The sequence below is a fragment of the Aulostomus chinensis genome, chromosome 5 (assembly GCF_037954235.1).
Source record: "Aulostomus chinensis isolate RoL2024-O1b breed Wild chromosome 5, RoL_Achi_v1.0, whole genome shotgun sequence".
NCBI lineage: Eukaryota > Metazoa > Chordata > Actinopteri > Syngnathiformes > Aulostomidae > Aulostomus > Aulostomus chinensis.
Genome location: NC_141324.1, coordinates 30,925,175 through 30,952,752, shown reverse-complemented (window position 1 = coordinate 30,952,752; position 27,578 = coordinate 30,925,175). Strand labels below are relative to the sequence as shown.

At 47.4% G+C, this 27,578-nt stretch overlaps 1 protein-coding gene across 1 annotated transcript; it reads right to left on the bottom strand.

The window, feature by feature from the left end:
* Positions 1-167: 167 nt before the first annotated feature.
* Positions 168-27,324, bottom strand: tep1 (telomerase-associated protein 1). Its single transcript, XM_086204606.1, has 56 exons — positions 27,174-27,324; positions 26,014-26,510; positions 25,666-25,863; positions 25,325-25,474; positions 24,157-24,321; positions 23,949-24,086; positions 23,053-23,124; positions 21,933-22,054; positions 21,448-21,605; positions 21,258-21,367; positions 20,393-20,471; positions 19,706-19,901; positions 19,150-19,414; positions 18,889-19,041; positions 18,717-18,776; positions 18,268-18,386; positions 18,032-18,097; positions 17,192-17,335; positions 16,807-17,098; positions 16,467-16,684; positions 16,260-16,373; positions 15,721-15,838; positions 15,384-15,572; positions 14,810-14,997; positions 14,588-14,729; positions 14,080-14,259; positions 13,837-13,929; positions 13,509-13,644; positions 12,444-12,603; positions 12,030-12,163; positions 11,855-11,943; positions 11,360-11,474; positions 11,186-11,212; positions 10,899-11,100; positions 10,664-10,784; positions 10,337-10,461; positions 10,136-10,235; positions 9,357-9,509; positions 7,526-7,738; positions 7,366-7,422; positions 7,030-7,162; positions 6,702-6,956; positions 6,393-6,544; positions 5,710-5,817; positions 5,458-5,562; positions 5,184-5,313; positions 4,543-4,628; positions 3,961-4,087; positions 3,667-3,797; positions 3,461-3,582; positions 3,130-3,276; positions 2,590-2,689; positions 2,393-2,504; positions 2,209-2,291; positions 1,332-1,436; positions 168-738 (listed from the first exon to the last, which is right to left on the bottom strand). Exons 2-56 carry the CDS (start codon positions 26,506-26,508, stop codon positions 610-612), a joined length of 7,881 nt encoding a protein of 2,626 aa, XP_086060732.1. The 5' UTR covers positions 26,509-26,510; positions 27,174-27,324; the 3' UTR covers positions 168-609.
* Positions 27,325-27,578: the final 254 nt, after the last annotated feature.

Here is a 27,578-nt window from a genome sequence, read left to right as displayed (position 1 = left end):
CGTTTCCATGGACACAAAAACGTGTAAATGCATGAAGACTCCTGTCCAGTGTGACGACACAGCCTCTGTTCAGTCCTCGCGTGTGCAACAGTTACTACTAGTTATAATATTCACGTTGTTTCAACTTGGTCTTTGAAAAGACATGAAGAAAAACATCAATGAGCTTGAAGACAATTTATTCACGAAGAAAAACCATATTAGATACATGACCCATTTAATTTAAACAAAAATTCCTTAGATCCAACATCTTTGGTGATTATCAAGTGAAGGTCACATGTGCCTCTACATACACGACCCATGACTCAAGCTCGTCACGTTGTTGCGAGTTTCTAACTAATGTCTTGTGTAAGCCTCCTCTCCTCCGACTGCTCAGAAATGTCCCACAGGAATTAATAACTTCTATAACCCCACCTCTTGCTGAATATGAAACCCTCCCAAGAAATGTCAAGAAATTTACCACCTAAATCAAAGGCACATGCAGGACCGCAGCACGAATCCATCACGTGATGCGATTATTTAAGCCTGCATCGATCGCTCTCTTTCACCTTTTCCATGCCGTGTGGCACAGAAGACATTCCTCCCAGTTCACTGGTGAAGCCAGAATTCATGTTAAGAGGATTGTTCCTTCAACGAGAGAAAGTACAGCTTTCCTCGTCCGTCGCCACACACCAGTTCTGAGGGGTCTTCAGGGTTCACCTCCAACATCAGCACAGGGCCGTCGCACACAAACATGCCCACCTGCAGGAGAAGAGAGACGAGGCAAACTAGAACGCACTCAGAGAGCCGCAACCTCAGCCAAGGGGCTCTTTTGTGCTCGGGTCCTAATTTAAGCTGAAAGTAGCGATGAGCGGGCCCTTGAACGCCTCACGCGCATCACAGTGTTGTTCTGGCACGAGAAGCGAGAGGGTCTTATAACCTGATACGATTTGGATTTCACAGGAAGGAGCAGACTAATGTGTGCTCTTCCGGTGCCCATCAGGTGGCGCTATGACTTAAACATCTTCAGGCCGGGACTTGAACGTGTGAAGTTTGGAAAACATCTGCGGATGTGGAGTCCAGTCACAACGCTCTCCTGTTCTACTGGATCAGGGAAAGATCCCAGTCCTCCCAGCAACCATCACCAAACTCTGTCGGAGCTTCTGACCCAATCTGGTTTTCACTGGCTCCTACTAAAACCCGCTACCAAGTTTTGAAATAAAAAAAAATAAAAATAAATCGGCCTCATAGTTTCTGCATAAGTCTGCAGACAGACAGACAGACAGACAGACGCCACCAAAACCCGAACGTCGCTGGTGGAGGTAATTAATCAGGGGAGGGAGCCTCTGGAGTACCTGCTTCTTGGTGTTTCTGTCCCACAGCTTCACTGTCCTGTCGAGGGAGGCAGAGATGATGGTGCTGCTGGTGAGTCTCAGCGCACTGATCCTGCCCCTGTGCGCCTGAGGAGGAGAACGCGTGATCAGAATCACCACAAAGAATGTGGACACGACTCTGAGAGGCTGCAGATCCCGTCTGACTCCTGCTTTAGATTTGCCTCAGCTTGCTTTCATCTCCTGGCAGATTGAACGGCTTCGGAAGAGAGCCCAGCTGCTTCCGTCTGCATCGGTGGAATCACGGCTCCGAGCAGATTTGTGGAATGTTGTGGTGAGGATGTAGGCTGCTACCGAGGGCCGGCTCTCTCTCACCAACATTCAGGGTTAGGTTCAGTTTGCCTACTTGACAGCGCTTTCAATTGTCTTCGTAAAAATAAAAATGGAAATGACAAAGCTACTTTTTCCTTTGAGCTACGACCTGTTTGTTTGCTGGGCTTCTTTATTTACTTGACAACACCTGAATGCAACACAGGCTATGGGTGGAGGCAAATGTTGACGTGGCCTCATACGGAGGATTTCCATCGACTCTTCAAAGCAGATAGTAACACTCTCAGCTAGGGACAACAAAACTATTCTTTTTCTTCAGATTAAACTCTCAAGAAAAGATAATTATGAATATTACGTTCCATTTCTGCCAATATTCCCCTCTCACTCCGACATACCGGTGCTTCAGAAAGTAGAGCCGCTCAGTCGTGGAGTAAGAAGGACGATGTACCTCGCGGTCGACTGATACTTGAAGGGGAAGCTGAGGTCATTAATCGTGGTTCCTACGTTCTGCAGCCGTTCTCGTTTTATGATCAGACGTATAAAGTAAATGTTGCAGATCAGATTCACTCACAGGCTTGCGGATGCTCCACGAGGAAATCGCGGGAGGCTGATTGTACCACATATTTCCCATCATGTCTCCACACACCACGAACTCTGAAATCCCACCAATCACATAATCAAGTAACCACTGAACCAAAAATGGATGCGATGCTGGTCAGAAGAGCAGTGACAGCGAATGATGGACTTGTTGGAACCTTTGTCCAGAGATGCGGCCGTTGGCAGTTCGCCTCCCTCGGCCTCCTCGTCCATCTTCAGCGTGATCGAGCTGAAAGCTGAGTGGAGCTCATTTTCTGGGCCCATGGCAAACTGCGATAAAGAGGCGTTAGAGACCAGCCGTCACCGCCATGAACGGTGACATAAGAAGATGAGTCGCTGGTCGGGGGAAACTCACGATGAAGCCGATTTCAATCTTTTTTTCTCTCTCGCCAAGCAGCCACATGCTCTTCTCATCATTACGGGTCGACCCCAGGATTCGCACGTTTTGGTTCCAACTGCAGGAAAACGACCCACACGAGATACATTTAAGTTTGGTTCAGAGTAAAAACACGGGCTTCAAAATGAGAGCACTTCAGGAACAGCGAAGTGATGTTCTACTGCGATACATTTTATGTAGCAGTTGATTTTGAAGCATCGGCCGCCAGCTGGCACAGCCATCGGCTGAGTGTGTTTGCCTGGCTACGCCGTGGGTGGCGGGTTCATTTGAAAACAAGTGACCGCTGACATCCCTGAGCCACAACAATCCAGAAACAACAGTTGAGCGTTTAGAAAGTTCGACCTCATAAAAGAGTTGTGATTTGAAACTTAGATTTTGTTGGATTTATAATATCTGAGGTTTGCCTGGAGTCACTGTCTCCATATTAATTCAGGAACGGAAACGTGAAGAGAATCAATGAACTGAACCGTTTGAGGAGTAAAACTTCACCACTGCTACCTGTGGTTGAGGTTGTTCAAGCGGTTGCTTTGGTCACAGCTGGTGATGCTGACGAGTGACGCCGTGTCAGCCACACCCAGCAGGACGGTGCAGTAGGAGAGATGGACGATAGCTTGTGGAAGTCTGTGTGTGGTCACCTTCACCAGGCTGAGAACAGTGGACACAAACGAGCGTTTAAGCCATGAAGCTCATGGTTTCAAGGCAAATCTCTGCGTTTTACACAAATTGGCGTTTGTTGACATTCAGCGTCCACCTCCTCTGCTGAGCCGGCTACTTCCTCTTCTATTCTGCTGGTGCGATGACTCTCTTTTTTTCATTTTTTGATGTTTACCTGGCAGCGCTGCGCTGTTGATTCCACACCAGCTTCCACACATCAACACAAGGCTTCATGTAGCTGACAGCAACCTGGCCGTCAGGCATGGAACAGATGGCTGCGATGCTGCTGTCTGAGGCCTGAAACATCAGAAAACAAACGCTTGCTCGGTTCCACCAACAGAAATCTGTTGCAGGTGTTTGGTTTGCATCCTTTTTCTTCACCTGCTTGTGGCCAACCACTGCGCTGTGCTGCCATAACTCCAGTAAACCAGATTCATAACCAGCAAGAACTAAACCATCTGTCTGGGTGAAGCAGAGAGCGGTGACACAGCCTCTCAGGCTGGGGGGACACTCTGCACACAACACACACAACACACAGGTGAACCAGGACAGTTTCTTCACATGTTCGTACTGAAGACTTCAGTATTTTGTATTTAGAGACTCGGAAGTTGTCCGATGTTGAAGACAGCAGCTTGGTCCCATCTAGGAGGCGTGGCAGCAATCATGAAGGGTTACCTGTCGCCCAGCTCCAACATCGCAATGAGCTGTCCTCAGACACAGTGAAGAATTCTGGGACTCCCTCCTTACGAACGACTCCGTGAACCGCGCCGGAGTGGCCTTGGAAAGTGCCGAAGTGTTCCATCTGTGCATGCACACACAACCAGGGGGTAAGACGAGGAACGCATGGACAGAGAGACAGCGTTGATCTTCGTTCTAAGAATGGTCGTTTATGTGCATCTGCACTGGCGTTGTGTCTCCTTTGAACCTCCCACTCATGGTCACGTGAGAATCAAGAAATCGTCTGTGTAGGTTCCTCTCGTCATCAGTGACAACCCCCCCAACCCAACTGGTTAAGAGTGGACACCCACCAACAGAACAACTGACTGATGCCGCCCCCTGACATTTACACACACACTGTTGTGTAAGGGTATCTTAACGGTTCTGACTGTGGCGACACACCTTCACTCTAGATCGTGGGAGTCAGACAAACCCTGTGAACTGATCAGGGGAAGTGTGTGCAAAAATGGCTGAGACCACGGAGTCTCCCGTCGTGCACTGCCATCACACATCACGCAGAGAAAGAAGTCGCTGGCAGACCTGCAGGGGCTTCCAAAGCTTGGCTGTGCCATCGTCAGACGTCGTGACAGCAGTCATTTCTTCTGGGTTGACTTCTTTGTTCTTGTCTGAAAACAGAGAGAAAGAAAGAAACTTGGTGACTCAATACACAAAAGAAAAGAAAAGAGAAGAAAATGGAAAAACTGAACTGCAGTCAGCCAAAAAAATCTCTCCCTCAATCTAAATTTGACCTCAAACACCGACTGTGGCCATCCGGTCTCCCATGCACAGACTAAGGTGACCTTTGACCAAGCGACAGTGACCAATGAAGACAGATACAGTATACATTAAATATGGTCATGTGGGAAACAGCATCATTCATATTCAATAGTTCAGGTTTCAAAGTTCTATCTGAACTCGGTCAACCCTCTGCCTCCATCTCTGATGAGTGATTTTCCAGCAAGAAGACGGCTTTGGACCCGTGATGGCAGGAGGAGGCTGGACCCCCTCAGGCGGCTCCATTCCAGCGTTCACGACACAAACCATCGAGACGAGACACCAGAGCTCCTGCACCAGTATCATCCTGGGCACTGCCCTTTGTTCATGCAGCTGAAATACTGGAGTCGCTGCAACGCCGGTTTGGCAACAGCTTATCGGCCACTGAGCTCCAGCTTGACCTTCACCTGCATCCACGAGGACTGAGCAGTGGTGTATTCGCTGCTGGTGGGCACTGATGTGGCAGATCTCCATTTTCGTTTCCCACTTCCAAACATGTAAGCCGCCCTCTGCACAGCCAGCCATCACATACTGTCCCTGCAAGGACAAACACCAGAGTCCAATACTTTGTCTCTAAAAAGAAGATGAACTCAGAGAAGCCATATTCCTCCACGTTTTTGTGGCTGCATAACAGGCTTCAAGTGGCAGCCCATCCCAGTGGCAGCTGAATTATTGTCTCACCAGACAGCAGACGGAGGTCAGAGGACTCGTCCAGGGGATTTCTCTCACACTCCGGCCTGACTTGAGGTCCCAGAAACAAAGTCTCCCATCATTTGAGGAGCTCACCTTGAACAGACAGATGGAGGCTAATGAGGAGAACATTAACCTCGTTAAGAAACCAAAGTCAGATAAAAACGTAATTGCAGTCTCCTGCTGTGTAGCTGTAACTCTACACGGGGGTCAGACCAGTAACTCACAAGTCCAGGGACTCACCACACAGTCTGGAGTCCAAGCACAGCTCGTGATCCAGTCTCTATGAGAGTGAGGGAGCGACTTAGACGGAACAGCGGGTGACGAACTCACATCCCACACCATCAGAGCCTGAGACACACAGATGGTGACACAGATGAAGATGATCTTAAAGAACAAGAACCTGCAGGAATAAATGAGAAGCAGCTGAGCTCCTCTCAGGGACCACAGGTGAGGACTCCAGTCCACCAGTGGCGTTACCCACTCTGCCTGAGGAGACCTCCACAAGCCCCCACAAGGACCACAGCTCCGTCAAGTAAAGTGTCTGTGGATCACTGAGCGCACAGCTGGAAAAAGAAGATGTGCATTACACCGAAGTATAAACCTGAGAGGGAGTATCTGAATTTTTGGGCGTGTCGCTGCGTTGCGTCTTTCTGCACAGGGCACAGGAGGTAAAATCATCTTTGAGAGCTCAAAACACATTTGTGAGTATCTGAAAGGCAAAAAACACTTATTGGGTGAAGTTTTGCTTTACGTGACATGAATGCAAGTCTGCAGGTGCAGCAGAAAAAAGATGTAAAGTTAAATCCTTTCTCCTATAAAGCTGATGAAAAACAGCCAGCCAGACCAAATCAAACGAAAGGGATGTCTCTGTGGCAAAAATGATGATTTTTACAAACAAAATTCAGGTGTGCTCCAACAAGTACCTGATCTTTTCCACCAGACAGTAGTTCTCCTCCATCAGGGCTGAAAGCCAGACAGGTGACGGCTCCATTGTGGCCACGCAGGAACGAGTCAGGTTCGATACCGGTGTCTTGGGCCAGATCGATCAACGGCCACAGAGCAATAGTGCCGTCATCTAGAAGCGAATACGAGATATCTTATCAACACTTTAAGGGGACAGGACAAGTTGACTCAATCTCTCTGACCAGCATCACGTGCTCTCTCGGTAGCTACTAAGAAAGGCGTTTCTCTCAAGTTTGTCAAGTTGTTCTTCGACCAGCGGCAAGCGTCACCTGCAGCTGTAGCCAGGTGAGTGCTGTTCTGTGCCAGAGCCAGGATGACGGCTGCCTGCGCTGCAAACACTCCAACCATTTCCATGCCTCCTAGCAGTCCCTGGTCTCCTCCTTTACTCTTCCACATTCGGAGACGTTTTTCGATTCCTCCTCCAGTCACCAGCAGCTCAGGGCTCTTCTCATCTGACCCCACAACGAGCCACAGCAGGCACCGAACAGACACGTTGAGGACGTCAGGGGTCCAAATCATCTCACCTGCCACCAAAAGAGCTCTTTCAAATATCCCATCTTGTCAATATGTTTTATTAAACAAAGCACATGAACACACCTGAGCTGAGACTGAAGATTTTGAAGTTTTCTTGGTATCCAACAGCAACATAATCTCCGTTCACCGCTGCACACAGCGCAGCGAGCTCCGATGTTTCAGACCTCGTTCGCTTCTGAGGAGGCTCCTGCTCGCCCTGCAGGAACAGAGAGCAGTCACATTTTACATGCTCATCAGTCAGCGTGCACGCCACAAATGGCATAGTAAGAACAAGAAAATCATGATTCAGCAACCAGGTAGCAAGAGGTGCGCGTGTGTTTGAGATCATGACAGCAATTATTTTTCAAAACTTGCTCTCACTGTTCTTTTGTTCACAATCTTGGCATAAAAAGAACTTACTTCATCACTTTTTAATGCAGCGACTGAACGTCCAAGTCCACCTGACCAGAGCTGAAGCTGTTTTCAGAAAAGACGAGAAATTGCAGAATGTTTATCACAAATGTCTCCAGCGACATCTCTGGCCTGCAGAGTGGAAGAGGAGCTTCTCTTGATGTCCCACCGTGTGATCAGAGCCGGCGGTCAGCAGCTTGCTGCCTTCATCCAGGAAGGTCAGGGCCTCCGTGGCTCCGTGGTGAGCCTGGAAACACCCCAGGCAGGTGGAGGTGGGCACTGACCACACCCGCACCTCTCCAGATATGGAGCCAGAGCAGAGCATGGAGGAGGAGGGAGAGAAGGAGAGACTGCGCACTGATTGCTGGTGACCTGACAGGACCTGAAGGAACGGACAGGATTTACAATAAGACACGCATACAGAGCAACACTACAAAGACCAGACAACCACAGCTACACTCAAAATACAGGTACCACAGGTACTACAGGTACCACAGGTACTACAGATACCACAGGTACTACAGGTACCACAGGTACTACAGATACTACAGGTACCACAGGTACTACAGGTACCACAGGTACTACAGATACTACAGATACTACAGGTACCACAGGTACCACAGGTACCACAGGTACTACAGGTACCACAGGTACTACAGGTACCACAGGTACTACAGATACCACAGGTACTACAGATACCACAGGTGCGACAGGTACCACAGATACCACAGGTGCTACAGGTACCACAGGTACTACAGATACCACAGGTACTACAGATACCACAGGTACTACAGATACCACAGGTACTACAGGTACTACAGATACCACAGGTACTACAAGTACCACAGATACTACAGGTACCACAGATACTACAGGTACCACAGATACTACAGGTACTACAGGTACCACAGGTACTACAGATACCACAGGTACTACAGATACCACAGGTACTACAGGTACTACAGATACCACAGGTACTACAAGTACCACAGATACTACAGGTACCACAGATACTACAGGTACCACAGATACTACAGGTACTACAGGTACCACAGATACTACAGATACCACAGGTACTACAGATACCACAGGTACTACAGGTACTACAGATACCACAGGTACTACAGGTACTACAGGTACTACAGATACCACAGGTACTACAAGTACCACATATACTACAGGTACCACAGATACTACAGGTACTACAGGTACCACAGATACTACAGGTACCACAGGTACTACAGGTACCACAGGTACTACAGGTACCACAGGTACTACAGGTACCACAGGTACTACAGATACCACAGGTACTACAAGTACCACAGATACTACAGGTACCACAGATACTACAGGTACTACAGGTACCACAGATACTACAGATACCACAGGTACTACAGATACCACAGGTACTACAGGTACTACAGATACCACAGGTACTACAGATACCACAGGTACTACAAGTACCACAGATACTACAGGTACCACAGGTACTACAGATACTACAGATACCACAGGTGCTACAGGTACCACAGGTACTACAGATACCACAGGTACTACAGATACCACAGGTACTACAGATACCACAGGTACTACAGATACCACAGGTACCACAGATACTACAGGTACCACAGATACTACAGGTACTACAGGTACCACAGATACTACAGATACCACAGGTACTACAGATACCACAGGTACTACAGGTACTACAGATACCACAGGTACTACAGGTACCACAGATACTACAGGTACCACAGGTACTACAGATACTACAGATACCACAGGTGCTACAGGTACCACAGGTACTACAGATACCACAGGTACTACAGATACCACAGGTACTACAGATACCACAGGTACTACAGGTACTACAGGTACTACAGATACCACAGGTAACACCCCTCCCCCACTGCTCCTTCGTCAAAGTGTGTAGGAGAATGTGTGTTTCAGAAAACACACATCACCACTTTATTAATTAATCTGTTGGTCTCATAACTAACCGCTTGGGTTTTAGTCTTGAACCAGTCCCACACCATCACCCTCCCATTCCAGCAGCCAGCAGCCAGTAAGCGATCTTCATGGTCAAAGGTCACACAGTTCAAAGGGCTGGTGGTATCCAGGGCTCCCACCTCTTGACCTCCAGCAGTCCAAACCTGAGGAGAAGATGGCATTAGGATACAAAATATCTATTATTCCCTCAAAGAAGTTGGCAGTAGAAAGTCCAGCGCGACCCAGAACACGGTTCTGCTTGTAATCATTCAACTTTCTGAGCAGGATCAGAAGAGTTTGCCTCCACAAGGCTGTCTTCACATCTCTGATTGTGGCTTTGCTCAACCCACATCTGAGGTGAAGGTGATGCACTGACTCACCAGTTTAGCTCCAGATCATTCACAGCATAGCGAGTTTTGTCTGCTTGGTGTTTCCTCTCATCAAACCCATCAACCTCAAATGAAAATCATCCTAAAACGAGCAAAAATAACAAAACGCAGGCGACGGGCAAAGCTGACGGACACCTGTCGCAGGCCCTGAGTCGCCTTGTACGAGACTGTTGTTTGGTCTTTGGGACAAATGGTTTTAATGAATGAATGAAAGTGAATGCCATCACACCCAGTATGGAGCCAATGGTGGTCCAGTGATGTGGAACCCTGAAACGTTCTCACCACACCAGACAAGCATCCCGTCACAACAGGGGGATCTTCAATCGTGAAGAGATCAAGTGATCAACCCAGTCTAATAACAATCTGACAACTTGAGCAAATTATCAAAAAAGGAGACTCACTTTCAGCGTCAAGTCCAGGGACACCGTGGCCATGTGCTTCTTGCTAGCACTGATGGCACTGGCTGTTATCACGTTCGTGTGGCCTTTAATGACAGCCGTCCTGTAAACAGGTTCAGGTCATGATCAGCTGTGAGTGGAGAACCCAACAGGCTCGGACAATTCAAGACATCCTGAAGGACCCTCTTTAATCACTCCTCTCACCTGCATCCATTTTCAGTGTTCCAGATCTCTATTTGTCCGTCGAACGAGGTGATGGCGAGACTTCCATCCTTAAGCGAGAGGCAGCTTGAGATGCCATCGCAGCTGCTAACCAGTGACTTCACTTCCTGTTCTCACCCATGAACAACAAGGTATTGCATTTATTAAAGATATTCTAATGAATGTGGCATTGTCATGTCTTCAAAAGGCAGGAGAGGTCAGCACGATGGTCTACAGGGCTACAAAACAAACCAACGCGATGGGATGAACAGAGAAGGGAAAGATCATCAATCATCAGATGGTGGATGATGAGCTGCATGCGCTTCGTACCAGTCCCGTCTGTGTGTTGATGCAATGCAGCGTTCCCCCTCCAGTGCCGACCACCATCAGCTCCCCATCAGAGCTCAAGACCAGACACCTCGGCTTGGACTGGAAGGTCGACACAAGCTTGCTGTGATGAAACACGAGCACATCGACACCTATCAGTAGATTACACTCTCAAATGCAGGCGGGATAAGAATGACAACACAACTCTACACCCCACTGCCTTCCAGACTTCTCCTACCTGCTTTCTTTAACAGTCTGAGTGTTGTTGTTTAGCCACTTGATGACTCGCACGTGTCCTTTTCCCACCAGGCCTTGCGCCCAGATGTGAGCGCGGGTCTCTGGAGGCTCGTTAAGGGCCTGCTGAATGAAAAGCGCTGGCCAGGAGGACAGCAGGGGGGCGTGGCGTAGCAGGAAACTCCGGCAGTCCTCAAGACTTTCAGCTGACAGCACAAGAAAAACACTGGTTTAAAGGAGCGTAAAACATATGACAGGCCGATGAAAGGGTCAAGCATTTCATGCACTCACATGATGGTGCAGACTTGTGCTTGTTATCTGCCAGGGACAGAAAAATGTCACAGGACACAACTTGAAATGCAAAACAACGCAATGGAACTGAAGCTAGTGATCAAACAGGGAAGCCACCAAAACTGTGGAATACACTCATAAAGCAGAGTCACTGTGTGCACTTTGCTAACCCACCAAACCCGCTGTAGGTCTCCAGGAGGTGGTGCAGCAGGCTGTGGCGCACATTAGCATACAGGAAGTAGTAGTTGGAGAGGAGGGAATGGAGCGCATCCAGGCGGTCACTTTGAATCTATGACAAAGTTTACATTTGAATTCAGTCCCATTTAGTCCGGGACAACTTGTGAAACATAATCCAACACAACTCAACAAATTCAACTGATCCATTTCAAAATGTCACCGCTGTCTGCTTTTCATCTGGTAGGAATAAGAGACAAACCTTGAATTCCTGCTTTGTACAAATAACCATTTGATTCTTGCCCCTCCCCCTCATATCGCTTGTCTGCTTATAGAGACAACACACATGCATCCCAGTTTCTTTAAACGTGTCAGCGTCAGAGAGCTAAACGCTCACAACAGTTCCAAGCCAAGAGCCTTGCATAAATAGCAACGTTCTTCGCTGTTCTGCCAGATGTTGTGAGGCATTTCTGTAATGTGTGAAGCCCAACCAACCAGACTGGAGGACAGGTGCTGAACAGAGCTGGCCTCACAGTGGAGGAATGTGTCCGAGCCCTGAGCGTCAGCCAGTGCCCACAGATGAGCTGTCGAAAGAAAGAGGAAACGTAAAATCGGCTGCTCAAGTTTGCAGTGACTTGTACTTGAGGCGTGTAAAGTCAGAGCGGATTACCTGCCAACACAAGGTGAGCTCTGCTTCTGTCCCCGTGTGTCGGGAGCAGAAAGTCTTCAAAGGCCTGCTTCACCACTGGATTGGTCAGAGCCAGCAGGTCGTCAGTGGCGCGGCAGTGAGACGGACTCATCAGGCTGCAGATGAGGATCAAAGCGAGTTCGGTTTCTGGTTCCTTCACGTGTTTTGTCGAGAGCTCAATATCAGGAAAGTCTTCAAGGATGAGTTTGGTGTAAATGTGTCTGCAGTTTTGTCTTAAAGTGAGAACGTAAATACTAGGATTGCTTCACATCACGGGAGAATAAAAATAATTGACACACATGAACAAGAAACACCTCAGAGCTGATTTACAGAACTTACTGTTCCCACTTAGCTGGGCCTCATTTAAACTGGTTTAAGCCCTCACGAGAGTCTTACCTTTGTAAACTCTGCACTATTTGGGTAAATACTGCCATGGGAATGCATCCTTTGGGTTTCCTGGACAGATGCAGCACTTCCTGCCATGTGACCTGTTCATCTCCTAAGGATAGGTCATTGCACGTGCTCAGTATGCAGTACAAGTCTCTCTCCCTCAGGCCTGTGGATCCCGAGAAGGGACTGGTCAGTCACGGCAGCAATAGACGGACGGATGCACGGTGGACAGCGTCACTTGTGTCTGATACAAAACTGCTTTTTTTAAGTTTCCTCTTGGCTGTCATTTGAGAAAGTAAACAAAGCATTGGGTGACCGACACAAGCAGGGCTGGGGGAACCAGATGTCTGGCCCAGCAGCTCAGTATTCCAGCTAGGCAAGTGAGAACAAAACACACACACACACACACACACACACACACACACACACACTCTAATCATAGTCAAAATAATACCACAATCAGAATAAAAATGCCTCATGTAAATACTTCAGAAAAGCCTCTCTCAGTCGGCCAGACTGAGAGAGGCGGTATAACCCTTTCACAGTCTGTTCAATAGCGAAGTACTAGCACCGTTAGCAGCGAAAGCTACTAGCTTATTTTGTGTTCCGAGCAAATGATGTGTCTGCCATGCAAAACCCTTATTACACCATTACTTGTTCCACTAAGTACAATTATTAATGAATTGATGTATTTTATGACATTATGTAAAGCACTTCGTCATCACTTTTAGCGAGATGCTGCGCTGGGGGACACGAGTCAGGAACCCCTCGTGGAATCGTCTTAATCTTTACAAAAGTTGCCACAGTTCATCTGGCTTCCTTGTCATCTGTTGAGAGTTTTATCATGTGCAGGAATTAATCCACCAATTTGTACAGGAGTGAGTATAAAAAACACACTTCAATAAACTACACGCTGTATGTTGACGTGTACCTAAGGTGACATGAGCAAAAAGCATAAACTGAGCGAAGACCCTGGAGAGCACAGGAAACTTTACTGGAATGTACCAACTCACAGCAACTCTAGACATAATGGCACACATGACATGAAAACATCTCTTTGATTCATCTCACCAGCGGCGCTGACGGTGAGGGCTGCCAGAGCCCCACGGAGTCCCAGCATGCCTCTGTACTGGGAGCAGAGTCTCTCCAGGCTGTACTGGACCAGCTGACTCAGAGACGGGGGCAAGCCCTGGAGGATCTCTGTCAACTGAGACATGGAGACCAAAATCAGTGAGGCTTATTAGCTACAATTAGCAATCCATTATAAAGAAGTTCGGTCAAAACTCATGGATTTTAATGGCCCATTCTAACAATAAACACATCTTTCTATCTGTACAGTGTGCAGCACCGACTCAGAGTCAGAGATGCATCAGCACACGGACGCTGTCATCAACCTGACCTTATCAAAGGAGGCAAAGGTCCTCAGATCGTCACAGGCCAGTCTCAGGTAGAGAGGACTATCTGCTCCTTTCTTCATCAGCAACGTCTGAAGCTGGACAAGCACACACACGACACTTTAAGGACAAACCAAATGTATCAAAGTATAATGCAAGAGTACTTGTTGAGGTGAAATGTCAGAAGCATTCCAAGAAGAATGTGTGAATTGCAGGTACGAGCAGTATTCCAAAAAACTGAGAGCCACCTGGTTGTTGAAGGCAGAGTTGCTGAGCTTCTTCCCGATGGCGTCTAATCCCTTCTGAACGATCTCCTTTCGGTCTGCTAGGGTGAGCTGCCCCACTGCGAACAGGAGAGTCTCCTTCCGCTTGGCCAGAGTTTGTAGCAGTGCTGACTTGGATGCAATACTCAAAACGATGCAGACACCCTGACAAGGAAAAGGCCTCGTAAACATAAAGAAGTAACGTATCTGACGGTACATCCTGGCTTCCATCTAATTTCTTAAACACATCGGTGACAAATCACAGGTTCGTGGGTACAAACCACGTCCTTGATGACAGCACGTTATGATGACAGTTAGCTTGAGTCATTTGCAAAATATTCACTTCTTAATTTGCTCCCGACAGCACTGCTGTTCCCACACACGCAGAGATTTTTTACTGTCTCAACCTTTGTGACGTCACGTTAAACTCCAGGTAGAACAGGGACAACATCTCAATCCAGAACCAAAACCTGAGCTTATCAAGGTGACAGACCTGTGGTAGCTGGTGCAGGATCCATTCGGAGCTGAGCTGACCCCTGCCATCCCGTACCAGATCCACCCCGTCAACGAGCAGCACAAGAGGTTTCTTTGTCTTTCTGTCCCTCAGAGTGGAGTGAAATTCTGACAGCAAGTCTCTGACATAAGAAACAGATTTGTGAACCAGCAGGTGGAAGTGCACTGGAGGCATCGAGAGGCCAATTCAAAAGCTACTTACTTGTAAGAGAGGGGAAGGGTTGCCTCCTCCTCAGTATTTTTCATCCTCCTCAGCCACTGCACGAGACATCGCAGGAGGTTCTCCACAGAGCGAGCCGAGTGGCTGGCAGCCGTCGAGTAGGAGATGACGTCACAGACGAGGTGTTTCCTGGATTGCACTCCAGTTCTGAGTGCGTCTGCTAAAGCCGCCTGAGTAAAGAAAGTCAATAATGGCAGAGATGTTTACCCCTTTAAGTGAAAAAATACTTCACTCACAAATTTATTTCTTGCGTTTTAACTTTTCAAAGTGTTGCCTTAAAATTCTGCTAGAATGGTAGATGATGGGGGGGGGGGGTCCGTGTTGGCACCGTGTTTTTCCTGATACCTGCTGCTTTCCTCCCTGTGAGCACTTGTGACATGGGGAGGGTGTTCCAGAGTGCACACACTGAGAACCAAGTTTCACATGAAGTACGACAGGCTTTGTTTCTCCCAAGTCAGTTCTTTAAGTGAATAAGAACTGTACGGTCTGAGATTGTGGTTTCTCATCAAGTGAGAAGGAGTGGAGGGAACTGTGAGACAGCACGGAAGGTATTTACCATGAAGACAGTTTTGCCCTGTCCAGGTGCTCCCTCCACCACCATCATCCCTCCTTTGGTCTGGATCTGCTCCACCATCTCCACAGCTGCAGACAGCAGCTTGGCCCTGCCAAAGAACTGCCTCTGTAGCGCCCCCTGGTGAACTTCCTGCTCATCCACATGCAACGCAGCATCGGCTTCGTCACCCTCCTGTCGACAGATTGAGATGCTAGTTTGGAAGCGACTGTGTGACAGCCTAAACGTTCAGCAAATGCTCGCCTCCAGGGTGATGAGTTATGGATGTATTTCTGAAGTAGTTTCATGAGCTCACCAATGACAGGAACTGAATTTAACTAACTTTGACAAACTGCTTCACCACAGCCATCCAGAGGTCTTCCAGCACCGCCTTGCTGAAGCCCTCCAGGCTTTTCAGGTAGGGCTTCCCCTCCACGACGCCCCCCCACACACACGGGTAGCTACCACAGACGGACACACACACACACACAAGCATACACGTTTTGTACTGCTAAAAGTTAGTATTTAAAGGTTTTGTTTTGTTTACATTATACACCCACAGAAATTTTAGACAGATGAAGCATTCAAGTTTAAATTTATCTGAAAAAATATGACAGAGATGAAATAATCACGTAAAAAATGTTATCAGGTCAAAAAATGTTCATAGCAGGTTGGCTAACGAACTGCTACGCATCTCTCAGCCAGTTTACTGATGTCAGGTTAATGACCGAATCGATGTTCATCCATTCTAGCAGACACAGAACATTTTCATCATTTTTTTGTTCCTTGAAAACAGGACAGTTACAGAAAGTGACATAGAAAGCAGTGACATCGCTGAATTACTCCCAGAGTATTGAACTACAGTTTCAATCCCACACTCACTTCTCGGTGACCTTCACTTTACTGGCCCAGAGCCGTCTTTTGAGAGACGCCATTTTAGCCTCAGCTTCCTTTGACTCTGGGGCAAAGTCAGACCTCCAGGCTGCAGGAACTGATCTGAAGAGCACAGAAGGACAGCATCCATCGACGAATGGCCTGAAAGCTACTTTTAAAGACACTTTCAAGTGAAATACCACAACTACTCATTACACTGAACGGAGCACTCCGGTCACCATGGAGCAGGAGAAAGAGAGTCTTCTTTTATAGAAATTTTGATGCGTGTGAACTGAGCCGTGGGCCACATACTTGATGATGTTTGGATCTCTGAAGTAGCAGAACATTCGCTGCGGTGCTGTGTCGGGATGAAGAGCTTCAAACTGACGGATCTCCATCTCTGTGACGGACAGGCCACCCGGGGCCGCCGCCAGCTGCACACACAGACAACAGTGCTGCAGAAAGACTTGCAACTGCTGAACCATAGCATCGCTGCTGCAGTTCCTTGTTGCAGTAAGTTGGCTTCATAGACAGCTCTGCTTCATGCCTGTCTTACCCAGCTGTACTGCGGCAGGTCAGGGAGGACAGGTCTGGGGGGCACTAGGCCATACCTCTCCCCCAGTATTGCTACCAGCATCTGGCTACGACACACTTCTGACAGGCACAACTCAACAGCCCGCCCAGATTCCTCCTCTGTCACTCCCCAACGCAGTTCCACCTCCTGCAGGTGGAGGCAGTGTGATGCAGCACGGCGCCGAAGCTCGGGGAAGATGCTCCGCACCAAGATGTCCCGCTCCGCATGCATGTCTCTGAAGGTGGAGGAGATAAACACCCGCACACCTCGCCACCTGGAAGAAAGGATATGTCGTACAATAAGATGGCCCTCTTCATGTCTTCTGGGTGTCAACAGCAGACTCTTGTCAAACTACTGAGAACAGCACCTCAGCTTGGGGCTGGCTGGTATTGAGCTGACACTGGTTGTGGTCTGAGGATCTTTTGCGCCCTCTGGTGGTGGGATGTTGTACAGTTTGTCCAAATGCTCCACGTGGTCCAGCAGCCTGGATGATCCTCTTTCAGCCACAAACCTGATCGCATGGTTCAACAATTAACAAATTAAGTTCTAATTGCCAACAACGCACAATCACAGGAAGCTCAGTGCATAAGGATGGGTAACTAATCGAATACTAATCAATGTCCATATCAACAGAAATGATTTCAAGCGAGGTCAAGCTGAACAGTTTATCGAGAGGTGACTGGAATCATAAAGTGGTCTTTGCTAAAGGCAGAAGTGTTGACATGAAGAACTGGTGTGCTTCGGATGGAGGACATGGAGACCTCCTGGTCTGTAATCATTCTAAGACAACATCTTTAGTTTGGTACAGATCCCTGCAAAAAAACAAAACGGAACAACCCATCATCATTTTACGTGGCTTTCAATTAAAATGGGAATAATGAGACAAGGAGGATGATTTGATCCAATGTTGGGAGTCAATCAGCCCCAATAAAAAGACAATTTTGTCAGCAAAAACATATCGAGACCTGAAAGACAGAACCTCTCGCTCATTAGAGCGAATTTACTTTCCTGTCTGTTTAGTCAGATAACAAAATGAAAGTGTAGGAAAAAAATATTCAAAATATTTTCTCATTCATTTATAATCAAGGTTAAAGGTTAAAATAATGATGATATTGATTTGAAGTCGCATGGCTTGGACCTAACAGAGTTTTCATATTTCCTTCCTTAAGATAACCTCAATAATCTTTTGGCATAAAAAACTCCTCACCTCAGGATTTGTTCGCTGAAGCCCGTCACATTCACACAGTTGCTGTCCTGGGACGCTTGGCTCTCCCTGCAGAGAGGAAGCATGGATGTGTTAGCACCAGAGAGGACCTAAAATGGCTGAGATTCTGATAGTGACAAGTGTCTGTGAGTCAACCACGTTCAGAGAGGGGTACCGTCCACTGTCACCTGCATGATTGTGAGGTAGAACGCAGACACTGAAGCACCATCCAGCCTCACCTATCAGACAGGCTGATGTTCATCACCAGAGCGTCGTGCGTTTCTGCCCTGTAGTTGTTGATGGCCCACTCAATGTCATTTAAAACCCAGTCTTCATTCAGAGTGATGATGTTGTCCACCTGAAATACCAAATTACACGAGGAAACAATGACACCGACGGGAAGCGAGTGACAGCAGCAGGTGTGAGCCCTCCTCTTGAGGTCTAACGATGTCAATGAGCCGTTGGACCTCTACAAGCTATCCAGCGTTGATTTATTCTAGTTCATGTTTAAGCATTTCTCACAGGAACAAGAGACACAATTCAAAGATTCTGGTTGTAAACTATGCACCAAATCCCTCTTAATCACAGTTTAAATTCAAATTAGTCTTAAATTTGATTTTGGATTCTGAAAAAATTACCAGCCAAATGTAAGAAGACCTGCAGGCTGCAGATGGACAGAGGGACGAACCTTGTCTTTCTTGGTGAGCATTCCCGAGCAGGAAGACTCCACTGTCGTGTGCGTGAATTCCTGTGAGAGTAAATATTCAGGCATGAATGGACAGCATATTTACTCAGCTCATGTTGTGAGGCTGTGAGTGTTGCAGATGGAAGTAACTGGAGAAAAGGAGGAAGCCCCTGACATCGATCTGCTTGATCACACTCCTGATGTTTTCCAGAAGGACGTCCGACTTGAGTTTGATTTGCGCAAATCCATCCCAGGAAACCAGGTGGATCTGGCAGTCCTCAGCACTGCTCTTAATCATCAAGGCCAGGAGAACTGCCTTTTCCATCACCTGAGATTTAATAAGAATGGAGAGAAATCAGCACAAAACCTTCCTTTCAGTGCGTAGTACTCGCTGTTGTCCAGGCTTTGTGCCAGCCATCAGAAATCTGATCCTTACAGAGGGATTGAGCTTGTCATCTTTATTTTTCTTGCTCCCTCTCCTGCCATCCTCCTCTTCCTCTCCTTCCTCCTTGCCCTCTGGGTCTGGTGGGAGGCAGAAGTCGAGGTCCTTGCTCTGGGTCCGGCTACAGCTCAGGTAAGAGTTGAGCAGGATGAGGGTTCGTCCAGGCAGCGGAGGAATGTTGTAACAACAGGAGATCTGAAATGCTGTCTCCAGAGCTTCACGGTAGCGGTTCAACAGATCAGCCGTGTACTGCCTCTGGCTACATGACACACACACACACACACACACACACACACCACGTTACAGAGCTCAGTAACACAGTTGTATGCCCTCACGCTGGTGAAAGCTGTGGTGCCATGTTTGTCCATCTGTCCTTCTCTTCACGACAACATCTGAGGAACGCCTTTGAATTTCCCAAGATTTGGAACGGACATCTCCCGGGACTCAAGGATGAGCTCCAGTCCCCAAAAGCTTTTACTTTCAATGAAGTGATGTCACTAGCATACAGAATAAGAGAGAAAATAACAAAACTACAAGAAGAATCTCCTACCTTGCCTTGAGGAGCTGGGCCTTCTTCATGAGGTACATTCTATAGACGAACGGCACTCCGAGCGCCATCCTCATTCTTCTCCTCTTGGCTGTCTCCCAGTCCAGACTGCGGTAGCGCTGGCTCTTGGGAATCTTCTTCAGGATTCCTTTTAGGATCCTGACATTGGTGTCTGGCTCCTCTTGTGCCTCCTGTGTTGCTGGAGGTCAGAGAGCCAAGAAGGAAAGATTTTAAAAACTGGGATTTGGTTTCAAGGAACACGCCAGCTTCTTGAGCAATGCCCTTATTTGTCATCCTCCCTGGAGTCAGATGAGAGGATCTCCTCTGTGCTGCACCCACAGACGCCTGGCAACTGCTAGTTAGCTTAGCATAATGAATGGTAGCAGCACATTTCCTCTGAAGCAAACAGCTGTATTTACAAAACGGGTGGCATGTTCTCTTAATGTTGAAAGCTGTAAATTACGCTTTATTTCTGGGGCAAATCCAAGAGCTTCAGAGATTGACGACTGCTGCACTAAACAGACGAGAGAGCACCATTTTGTCAAATGAAACGCTCTCTTTTACTCATTTAGCTTGATCTTCCTTTTAAGTCATTCAAACACTAAACACTGACAAGCTATCTTCAAAATGAAGAACCCAGCACTCCGCCTGACGTGAGCTTCAGTGTCAGGACAGGCGTTGGTGTCTCACCCGAACTGTAAAGCTCCATGATGACTTTGTAGGCAGCGAGGAACCGGAGGGGAAACTGTCGGCTCTGAATCACCGCTTTCTGTCGGCCCATCAAGAACACACAGTCACAGAGAACTCCATGATCAAACTAAAGACAGACAACAACTAACAAACACCAAGACTGACTGAGATTCATCCTCACAGTGTAAAAGAAAACAACAAAACTCAGTTTGGCAGCAATCTTCTCCGACAGCAGCAGAAAAGAGACTGAACGGTGCACCTGAAACATAAGACAGCCACAGCCGCTACTGGAGGAGGGACTCTTACTCTGGTCCCACACTCCAGGAGCTTTGAGGCCCTTCTTGTTAACCCTGGCCGCATCATGTGCTTAAGAAGAATCTGGAAAGAGGTTCTTCCCTCTGCTCTCAAACATGCACACATTTCAATATCTTAAAGAATAACGGCACTTCTCCAACTGCAGGATCTTATTACGATTCTCAGGCCAGAGGGGAGCAGCGCACCGCCTCCCATCATCGCTTTCACGAGGGAGCACATGGAAACCAAAAGTAGTGGTCAAACTCTGCTTTCTCAGTGAGTTCTGAGGGAGGTCACAAAGCAGTGCTACCATTACTCTGATGAATAGAAAACTTCTTGAGTTATGACAGTTTGGAGCAGGCGAGATTCTGACCAGCCTTGAGTTGGGAAAGCCTGCGTGACTGCCAGGAGGGAGGAGCCACACCCTGAACCCGCCCAGTCACTCAGCAGTCTCCGCCCAGCCAACACAAAGCTATACTTGAATTATAACATCTTTTTTTCATTTTTTAAAAGCTGTACTTAAAAAAGAGAATAGCGGAAACGCCGACTGAGCTCTAAGAAGTGACGTCACCTTATTGGTCAGTCTGCTGAGGATCTTGCGATGATGAGCCTCACTGATGCCCTGGCTGATCATGTTCCTCAGGTTCCTCAGCAGGGCCATAAATGGCAGAGACTTGTTGTCTAAACAGAGGAGGCGAAGGGTTCTCATTATATGTGAATATGAAGACGCGCTTCTGGAAAAATGAATGAGAGGTCTTGACCTATGAGTTTCTCCCACGTGGCGGCCTTGTTGCCCTCCAGGCTGACCAGCCGCTCCCATGTCTCAGGCTCTTTGAGCTTCATTCGCTGCCCAGCTCGCTCCCTGTCCCAGTCCCCCTTCATCCCACTGCAGGTGAAGGCCTTCAGGTCAGCAGGATACCTGAGAACAAGCCACAAAGGCCTGAGACCGGAATTATTTCTCTCCTGCATCTCCATGGCTCTGTCTGCTTTTCGGTCTTCACACATTCCATCGAAGACATGATTAAAACTCTGAAGAACAGTAAAGCCAAGAAGTTGTTTAAGTGGGTCATGGACTGTGCGCTTGTGTGTCGGTGCGTGCTGATGTCACACTTGTGAGAACCCTTAGAAATTTGCATTCCCATCGTCTGACGAAAACGAGTTCAGGAATAAACTGAAGAAAAGTGAGGAACTGCTGTTCTAAACCCAAAGCAAAGCCATGGATGCTCTCAGCCTCTGAGCGTCTCACTTTTTCCCCAGGATGGCCATGACGTGTTCAGCTGGTTCTTTGATATGAAGCCTCTTGATCATCTTCTTCATGCTGAACTCACTCTGCTTCTTATCCACCACTTCTCTGCTCTCCACCTGCAGCTGCACACACAAACACATCCAAACAAAAACCCATTCAAAAATCCCATCACCTCTCAGATGAGGAACCTGGCCAGGGTTTAGGAGTCACCGCTGAGCGGCAGGAAGTGCAGCACTTCAGTTTGCTTTCCTGTTACTTCAGTTTCTCCAGAACACCAACAATAAACACGTCTGACCACCTGCTGCTAACATGAGCCAACCAAAGGCAGCGTCACAGCAGCGCGTCTTTGACCAGGTGCTGTATTCTGAGGAGTGGAACCACACTCGAGCCTGCGTTCTGCGTTGATGACTGACTTTGTGCTGGCGTATCTCACGCTGGGCTGCTGGATACAGATTCAATTATCGTGAAACCCTTTAACTTAGTAGTGCCGACATCATTCTGCTCATTTTAGAACCCCTCACAAGTTGTATTTTTAATCACGTGATTATGCAGATCGTGGCGTTGCGTCAGCTCAGGGCCCTGTGGGGGAACATCGTCTCCCTGAATCCTGATTCGTGGTCGACCCACACGGGTTTTTCGATGGCCAATGGTCGATGGATATAAAGCGCTGATATCCCACTGTCTTGGTTTTTTTGTATTTTATAAAATACAACAATTAATAATCATAATAACAACAACAAGAAGAGGAAACAAAATTGTTGAACTTCTTCCTGAAGTGAAAAACACACAGATAAAACATAAAAACACTGTCACGTGGAATTCCATCATTTCATGCACGTTATAATCTAATATACGTGGTTTTAGCCAGGAGCATCTTAAGATGGATTTTAAATCAATTCGTGAAACATAAATACATTCCGTTGCAGACTTTGTTTTTCTTTTTAATCGGCCTCATGAGCCCAGGCATCAGCTGGCGATCTCAGAATGCTGTCAATCAGCCCGCGCTTCCATCACCAATCCTCATTCACTGAACTTCATTTGTGAAAATACAGAATCCAATACCTGAAAAGAAGCCAAGTCCATCGCTTATGACACAACGTATTTACCCAACTTGACTTACATATTTCCTCAGCATCGCTGCATCTGATCGGACCAAGTTTGCCCACAATTCCAGCTGCTGCTCACTGGGACTCTGGAGACATCGGATGAGAGGTGCAAAGGAGAGCGAATCAGAAGGTCAAGCTGAGAGCTCGTCACCATCTCCTGCACCAAAACGGACAACACACCAGGACCTGACCCTCTTCAGGTGAGGAAACTACAAGTCAGAATCTTTGCTACCACAGGAGGGAGCAGGGGGCGGACCGAGCAGGTGACAGACAGACGGCACTGCTCCCTGAGGGGAGGTGGAGCCGAGATCAACATACATGCACGAGTAATTCTGGCCTCATGTGCTTGCATGCGTATTGAATTGTGATTTCACTTTTACTTTTGCAGACTGATTCATGTGTTCCTGTCTCTCAACGTAGGGTTAGGGTTGTCCTATTTGGTCCATCTGTCTGTTTATGGTAATATCTCCATTTGTTTGTTCTGTTTCTTCTATTATGGCCTTCATGTTCGGGTCCTGGTTAAAACGAATCATCTCTTCTTTTATCCTCTACAAAGGATTTCAGTAACAGGGACGTTGAGCTTATTCTCTGTCTTAGGGAGACTCAGGAACTCTGCAGGGACCACAGGAGAACCACTAATGTGTGCTGCCCCAGTAAAATAAAATTAAAATAAAAACAGATTAAGAAAACCTTTTTGGATTTTCCATCCTTTTTATCTCTATTTATATGTCTATTTTTTGTCACACAGGTTTGCAGTGTTGAGTGAGTCATTGCCTGCAAGTATTTAAAAAAAGGAAGAAATAAGAAAACGGAACTTCCAGGAAGCTGTCCCTTATGAGTGCGGGGGAGGAAGTGTGTTCTGTGTCAGTATCAATATGAAGACCTCTGAGACCAGAGTAGGTTTCTGTACCCGGCCTTTGGGCCTGTTGCGGTTGTGCTTGCAGCGGTGTCTCCGTGTGTTGTACTTGGCCAGCTGATACTCGCTGAACTGCTTGAACTTGTCCACCATCGCCTTCTTTAGACAACTGGGCAGTGAACGGCTGAAGCACTGGAGACCCAAGAAACAGGCAGTTAGACTGGACCGGGGGGGGAGTCTGCTCCATCCAGACAACACTCACTGTGCTGTAGATTCTGACCACTTCCAGCCAGTCTGAAGGAAGCTGCACAGCAGCACAGAAATATCTGCGCACGTGAACCTTGCTCAAAGGCTGACTGGCAGCCAGCGCCAGCAGGAAGTTAGCGGTGATGCGAATGTTCAGCTCCTGTCGGGTGTAAACGGCCACCTGAACAGAAAGAACAGACTGCTTGCTTAAAAAAAATGCAAGAATAAAACTGATACTGAATCAAACAATCTTTGGTGAAAAAACTGGACCACGACTGAACAGACGGGACAAATCTGATCTGACACTCATGTTGCAAAAACCCCCACCCTTGTCAGAATGGTTCGTCTCATCTTGCTCACTGTTCTACACTTAAAGAAGCAGGAACAGAAGTAGACAAATGAAACAATTTGACTGAAAACGACTCGGCCAGAAGCGAAGGCTCACTGGCTTTGACCAGGACTGCTAAGGATCTTGAGCTCTTCCATTTTAAATATTCAACATGACTTTTCCAGTAAAGTTTAAGATCAATCACAACCCCGAGGAATTTGTTCTCCCAAACCCTTCTTCTTTCAATTTTAGAGGTTTTTAATTTGACATTACTTCCAGATTGGTGTCCAAATACCAGACCTTTAGTTTTCTTTATATTAAGGGATAATTTGTTGACATCAAACCAAGTTCTGAGCACCGCAGGCTCTTTTTCAGCAGTGTGCAGAGGTTCTTCTAAGTTTCTCCTGGAGGAGAACAAATTTGGGTCACCAGCAAATAAAATCCATTTTAAGTGATCTGAAACATAACAAATATCATTCATGAAAAGAACAAACAATGTGGGGCCAATGACGGAGCCCTGAGGCAGTCCGCAGGCTACCGCCTTCAATTCAGACATTGATTTATTGGAACATGTTGCTGTCCGTTTTCTCAGTTCCTAACTTTTCTAATGAATTCTTGCTAAATAAACAAATATGACATCAGAGATGAGCGCATTCGTGCGACGACTGCCACTCTCTTGCCCTGACAGCTTGTTCTCCACTTGCCTGACGGAGACCTTCGTACACAAAGTTTTGCCAGTTACAGTTGCGATAAAAGCTCAAAAATAAAAGCCTGAGTGCAATCGTCAGGGAAGAGAGGGGAAAATTGGATTTCAAATCAAATGTTCTCAAGCACACCAGTAGACACGCCTCCAAACCTTGAGGAGAAACTGTGGGTCACGGACAGAGATGTCATTGGCCAGTTTGATGATGCGGGTCCAGGCGCTGGTCTCTGAGTCCCAGCCCTTCTGGCCTGGAGCTGCACACTTATTGACCAGCGAACAACACACCGCGTTCAGCAGGAAATACTGGAGGGAAGAAGACAAAGAGTTCATTCTTCCAACTCAAAACTTCAATAATAATCAAAACAAAAAGGACACAAGGATAGAATTTTGACAATCTGCTCTCGAGAACTTCCACACTCCAACCCTGTGGACAACAACCTGGAGAGCTGAAAGGGGGATTGACACGATACTCACTTTCCTGTCTTATGACCTACCTTTTTCTCTCTTGTGTCCTTCTCTATTTTTTCCTTTTCTCTATCAATCTCAGCAAAGTCTTCCCAGGCGGGGACCAACGTTTGGTCGCTTTCCTGGTTGTTCATCGCGTCCACCACAGGCAGCTCCATGGCTGAGTCAGCGTCCTCCATCACCTCGTTCTCCTCTTCCACTGACATATCAGCTTCATCGGAGTACTGCTGACTCAGAACACAGTAACGTCACCGCCAGGGAGAATGCAGGAATAGAATACTTCAAACTAAAATGTTCAGTTCTGTATTCAGTTTGAGCAAAAAATACAACAAAAAACCATACAAAGGATCAAGAGGAATGAAGATCATTAAATGTACCACGCTTGCTTCTTCGAAACGGCGCTGCTTCGCTTCAGATACTTCCTCTCTGCCTTCAGCTCCTCCGTCATCCTGCTCCTGCTTCCCGTCCTCGTCACTGAATGAAGGTGGACGACTAAAGCGATTGAGCAGAGCGCCTCCGCCCCGAGATGAGGAGAGGAGAGAGCTACTGGGGACTAATGGCGAGGAGGAGAAAGCAAGAGCGGTGGGTGAGCAACCATGAAGAAGTTTGTTCTGAGTGCTGGTGAGGGGAGAGGAGAGGGACGAGGTGAGGAGAAGGGTGGAGGAGGTGGAGGACAGGCTAGAAGGCTGGAGAGAGGGGCAGGAGGAGGGTCTCAGCGCGGTGACGTGTGAGGAGCCTGGCGACGGCATCAGCAAGGAAGAGGTTGACACCAAGAACTTATTCTCCAGATTTGGAGGAACAAAGTTGGAGGTCAAACTTCCGCCTCGCTCTCCTGGACTCTGGCGTGTGGGCTGCAGGGTCAGCACCCTCATCACTGCACAGACACAAATCAAGAGGAGGCGGAGCTTCAGATCCCAGACAGCCTTGACTATTGTGCTGGCTGATACACAGCATTCCTTCATCAGGTTGGACACGGGCAGGAAGAAGGGGTGTGTCGCACTGAGCCACCCATGAAATAAGTGCAAAGTCTAGCAAGAGTCAGCAGGAGCTCTGGCTTGACACCACATCCAGATAATTACATATCCAAACGTAAAAAATGTCAAATAACATGAACGAGTAACAGCACCGAAGTTCCAGTTCCAATGAAACACCGGGAAAGCAACAGCCTTCAAGTGAACTGAGGTCTGGCAGGAAGGCGCTGGCTCGACAAAATGAAAAGGTTTCCTGCCACCGGTTCATTTACAAAGGAGTTTCAAACGGACATGTCTGGTATTTTATTTTTTTAATTTATTTTTTATTGATGTTGCTTACAGAATTTTCAGTTGAAGCGTTTGTGTAACATCATGTTTAATTCATCCACAGGCCTTCACTCGACATTAGTGACGCTCCTTCCAACTCACGTCGGTTCAACGCTGCAGACGCCCAGTTTTAATCATCGACATAAATATACTGTATATGTCACTGGTTTTAATGAGTCAGAAGTTTGCAGAGGTGTGGTTGTTAGCAACGAGCCCCGGATTACATACGGAAAACTTACCGGAAACAAACAGGCAGACTGCAGACGCGAAACCTGTCTTAGAACGTGCGGTCAGCGCCTGGTAGCCGGCGGTGCCACTCCGTTGGAAGGTTGTTACAGGCGAGTGTCGGTCGCTCCTGATTGACTGCAGATTTCCTCATACATGCAACAGTCGGACTGGAGAGCGCTGATTGGTCGATAGTGTTGCATGTTTTCTTCTTCTTCCAATGAATATCCGGCAGTCCAGTTTTTACCGTAATCACACACATATTGGTGCCTCCCTCTCCATTGATCAAATAGAAGGTAAAATGGGAGGAGTTGCATTAGCATGTGACATACTTATCATATACTATCAATAAACACACAATGAATTAAAAAAATACTGTTCTGCGTTGTTTAAGGTTGTTTATATGACAAAAGTCTTCG

What these genes read in the sequence shown, in the direction of transcription:
- tep1 (XM_086204606.1), bottom strand. Translation starts at nt 26,508, where the DNA reads ATGAGGGTGCTGACCCTGCAGCCCACACGCCAGAGTCCAGGAGAGCGA. An exon ending in ACCTGCCGCAGTACAGCTGG is followed by an intron (nt 16,685 to 16,806) that starts GTAAGACAGGCA and finishes CTGTGTGTGCAG; the next exon opens with CTGGCGGCGGCCCCGGGTGG. An exon ending in AGCTCACCTTGTGTTGGCAG is followed by an intron (nt 11,944 to 12,029) that starts GTAATCCGCTCT and finishes TTCTTTCGACAG; the next exon opens with CTCATCTGTGGGCACTGGCT.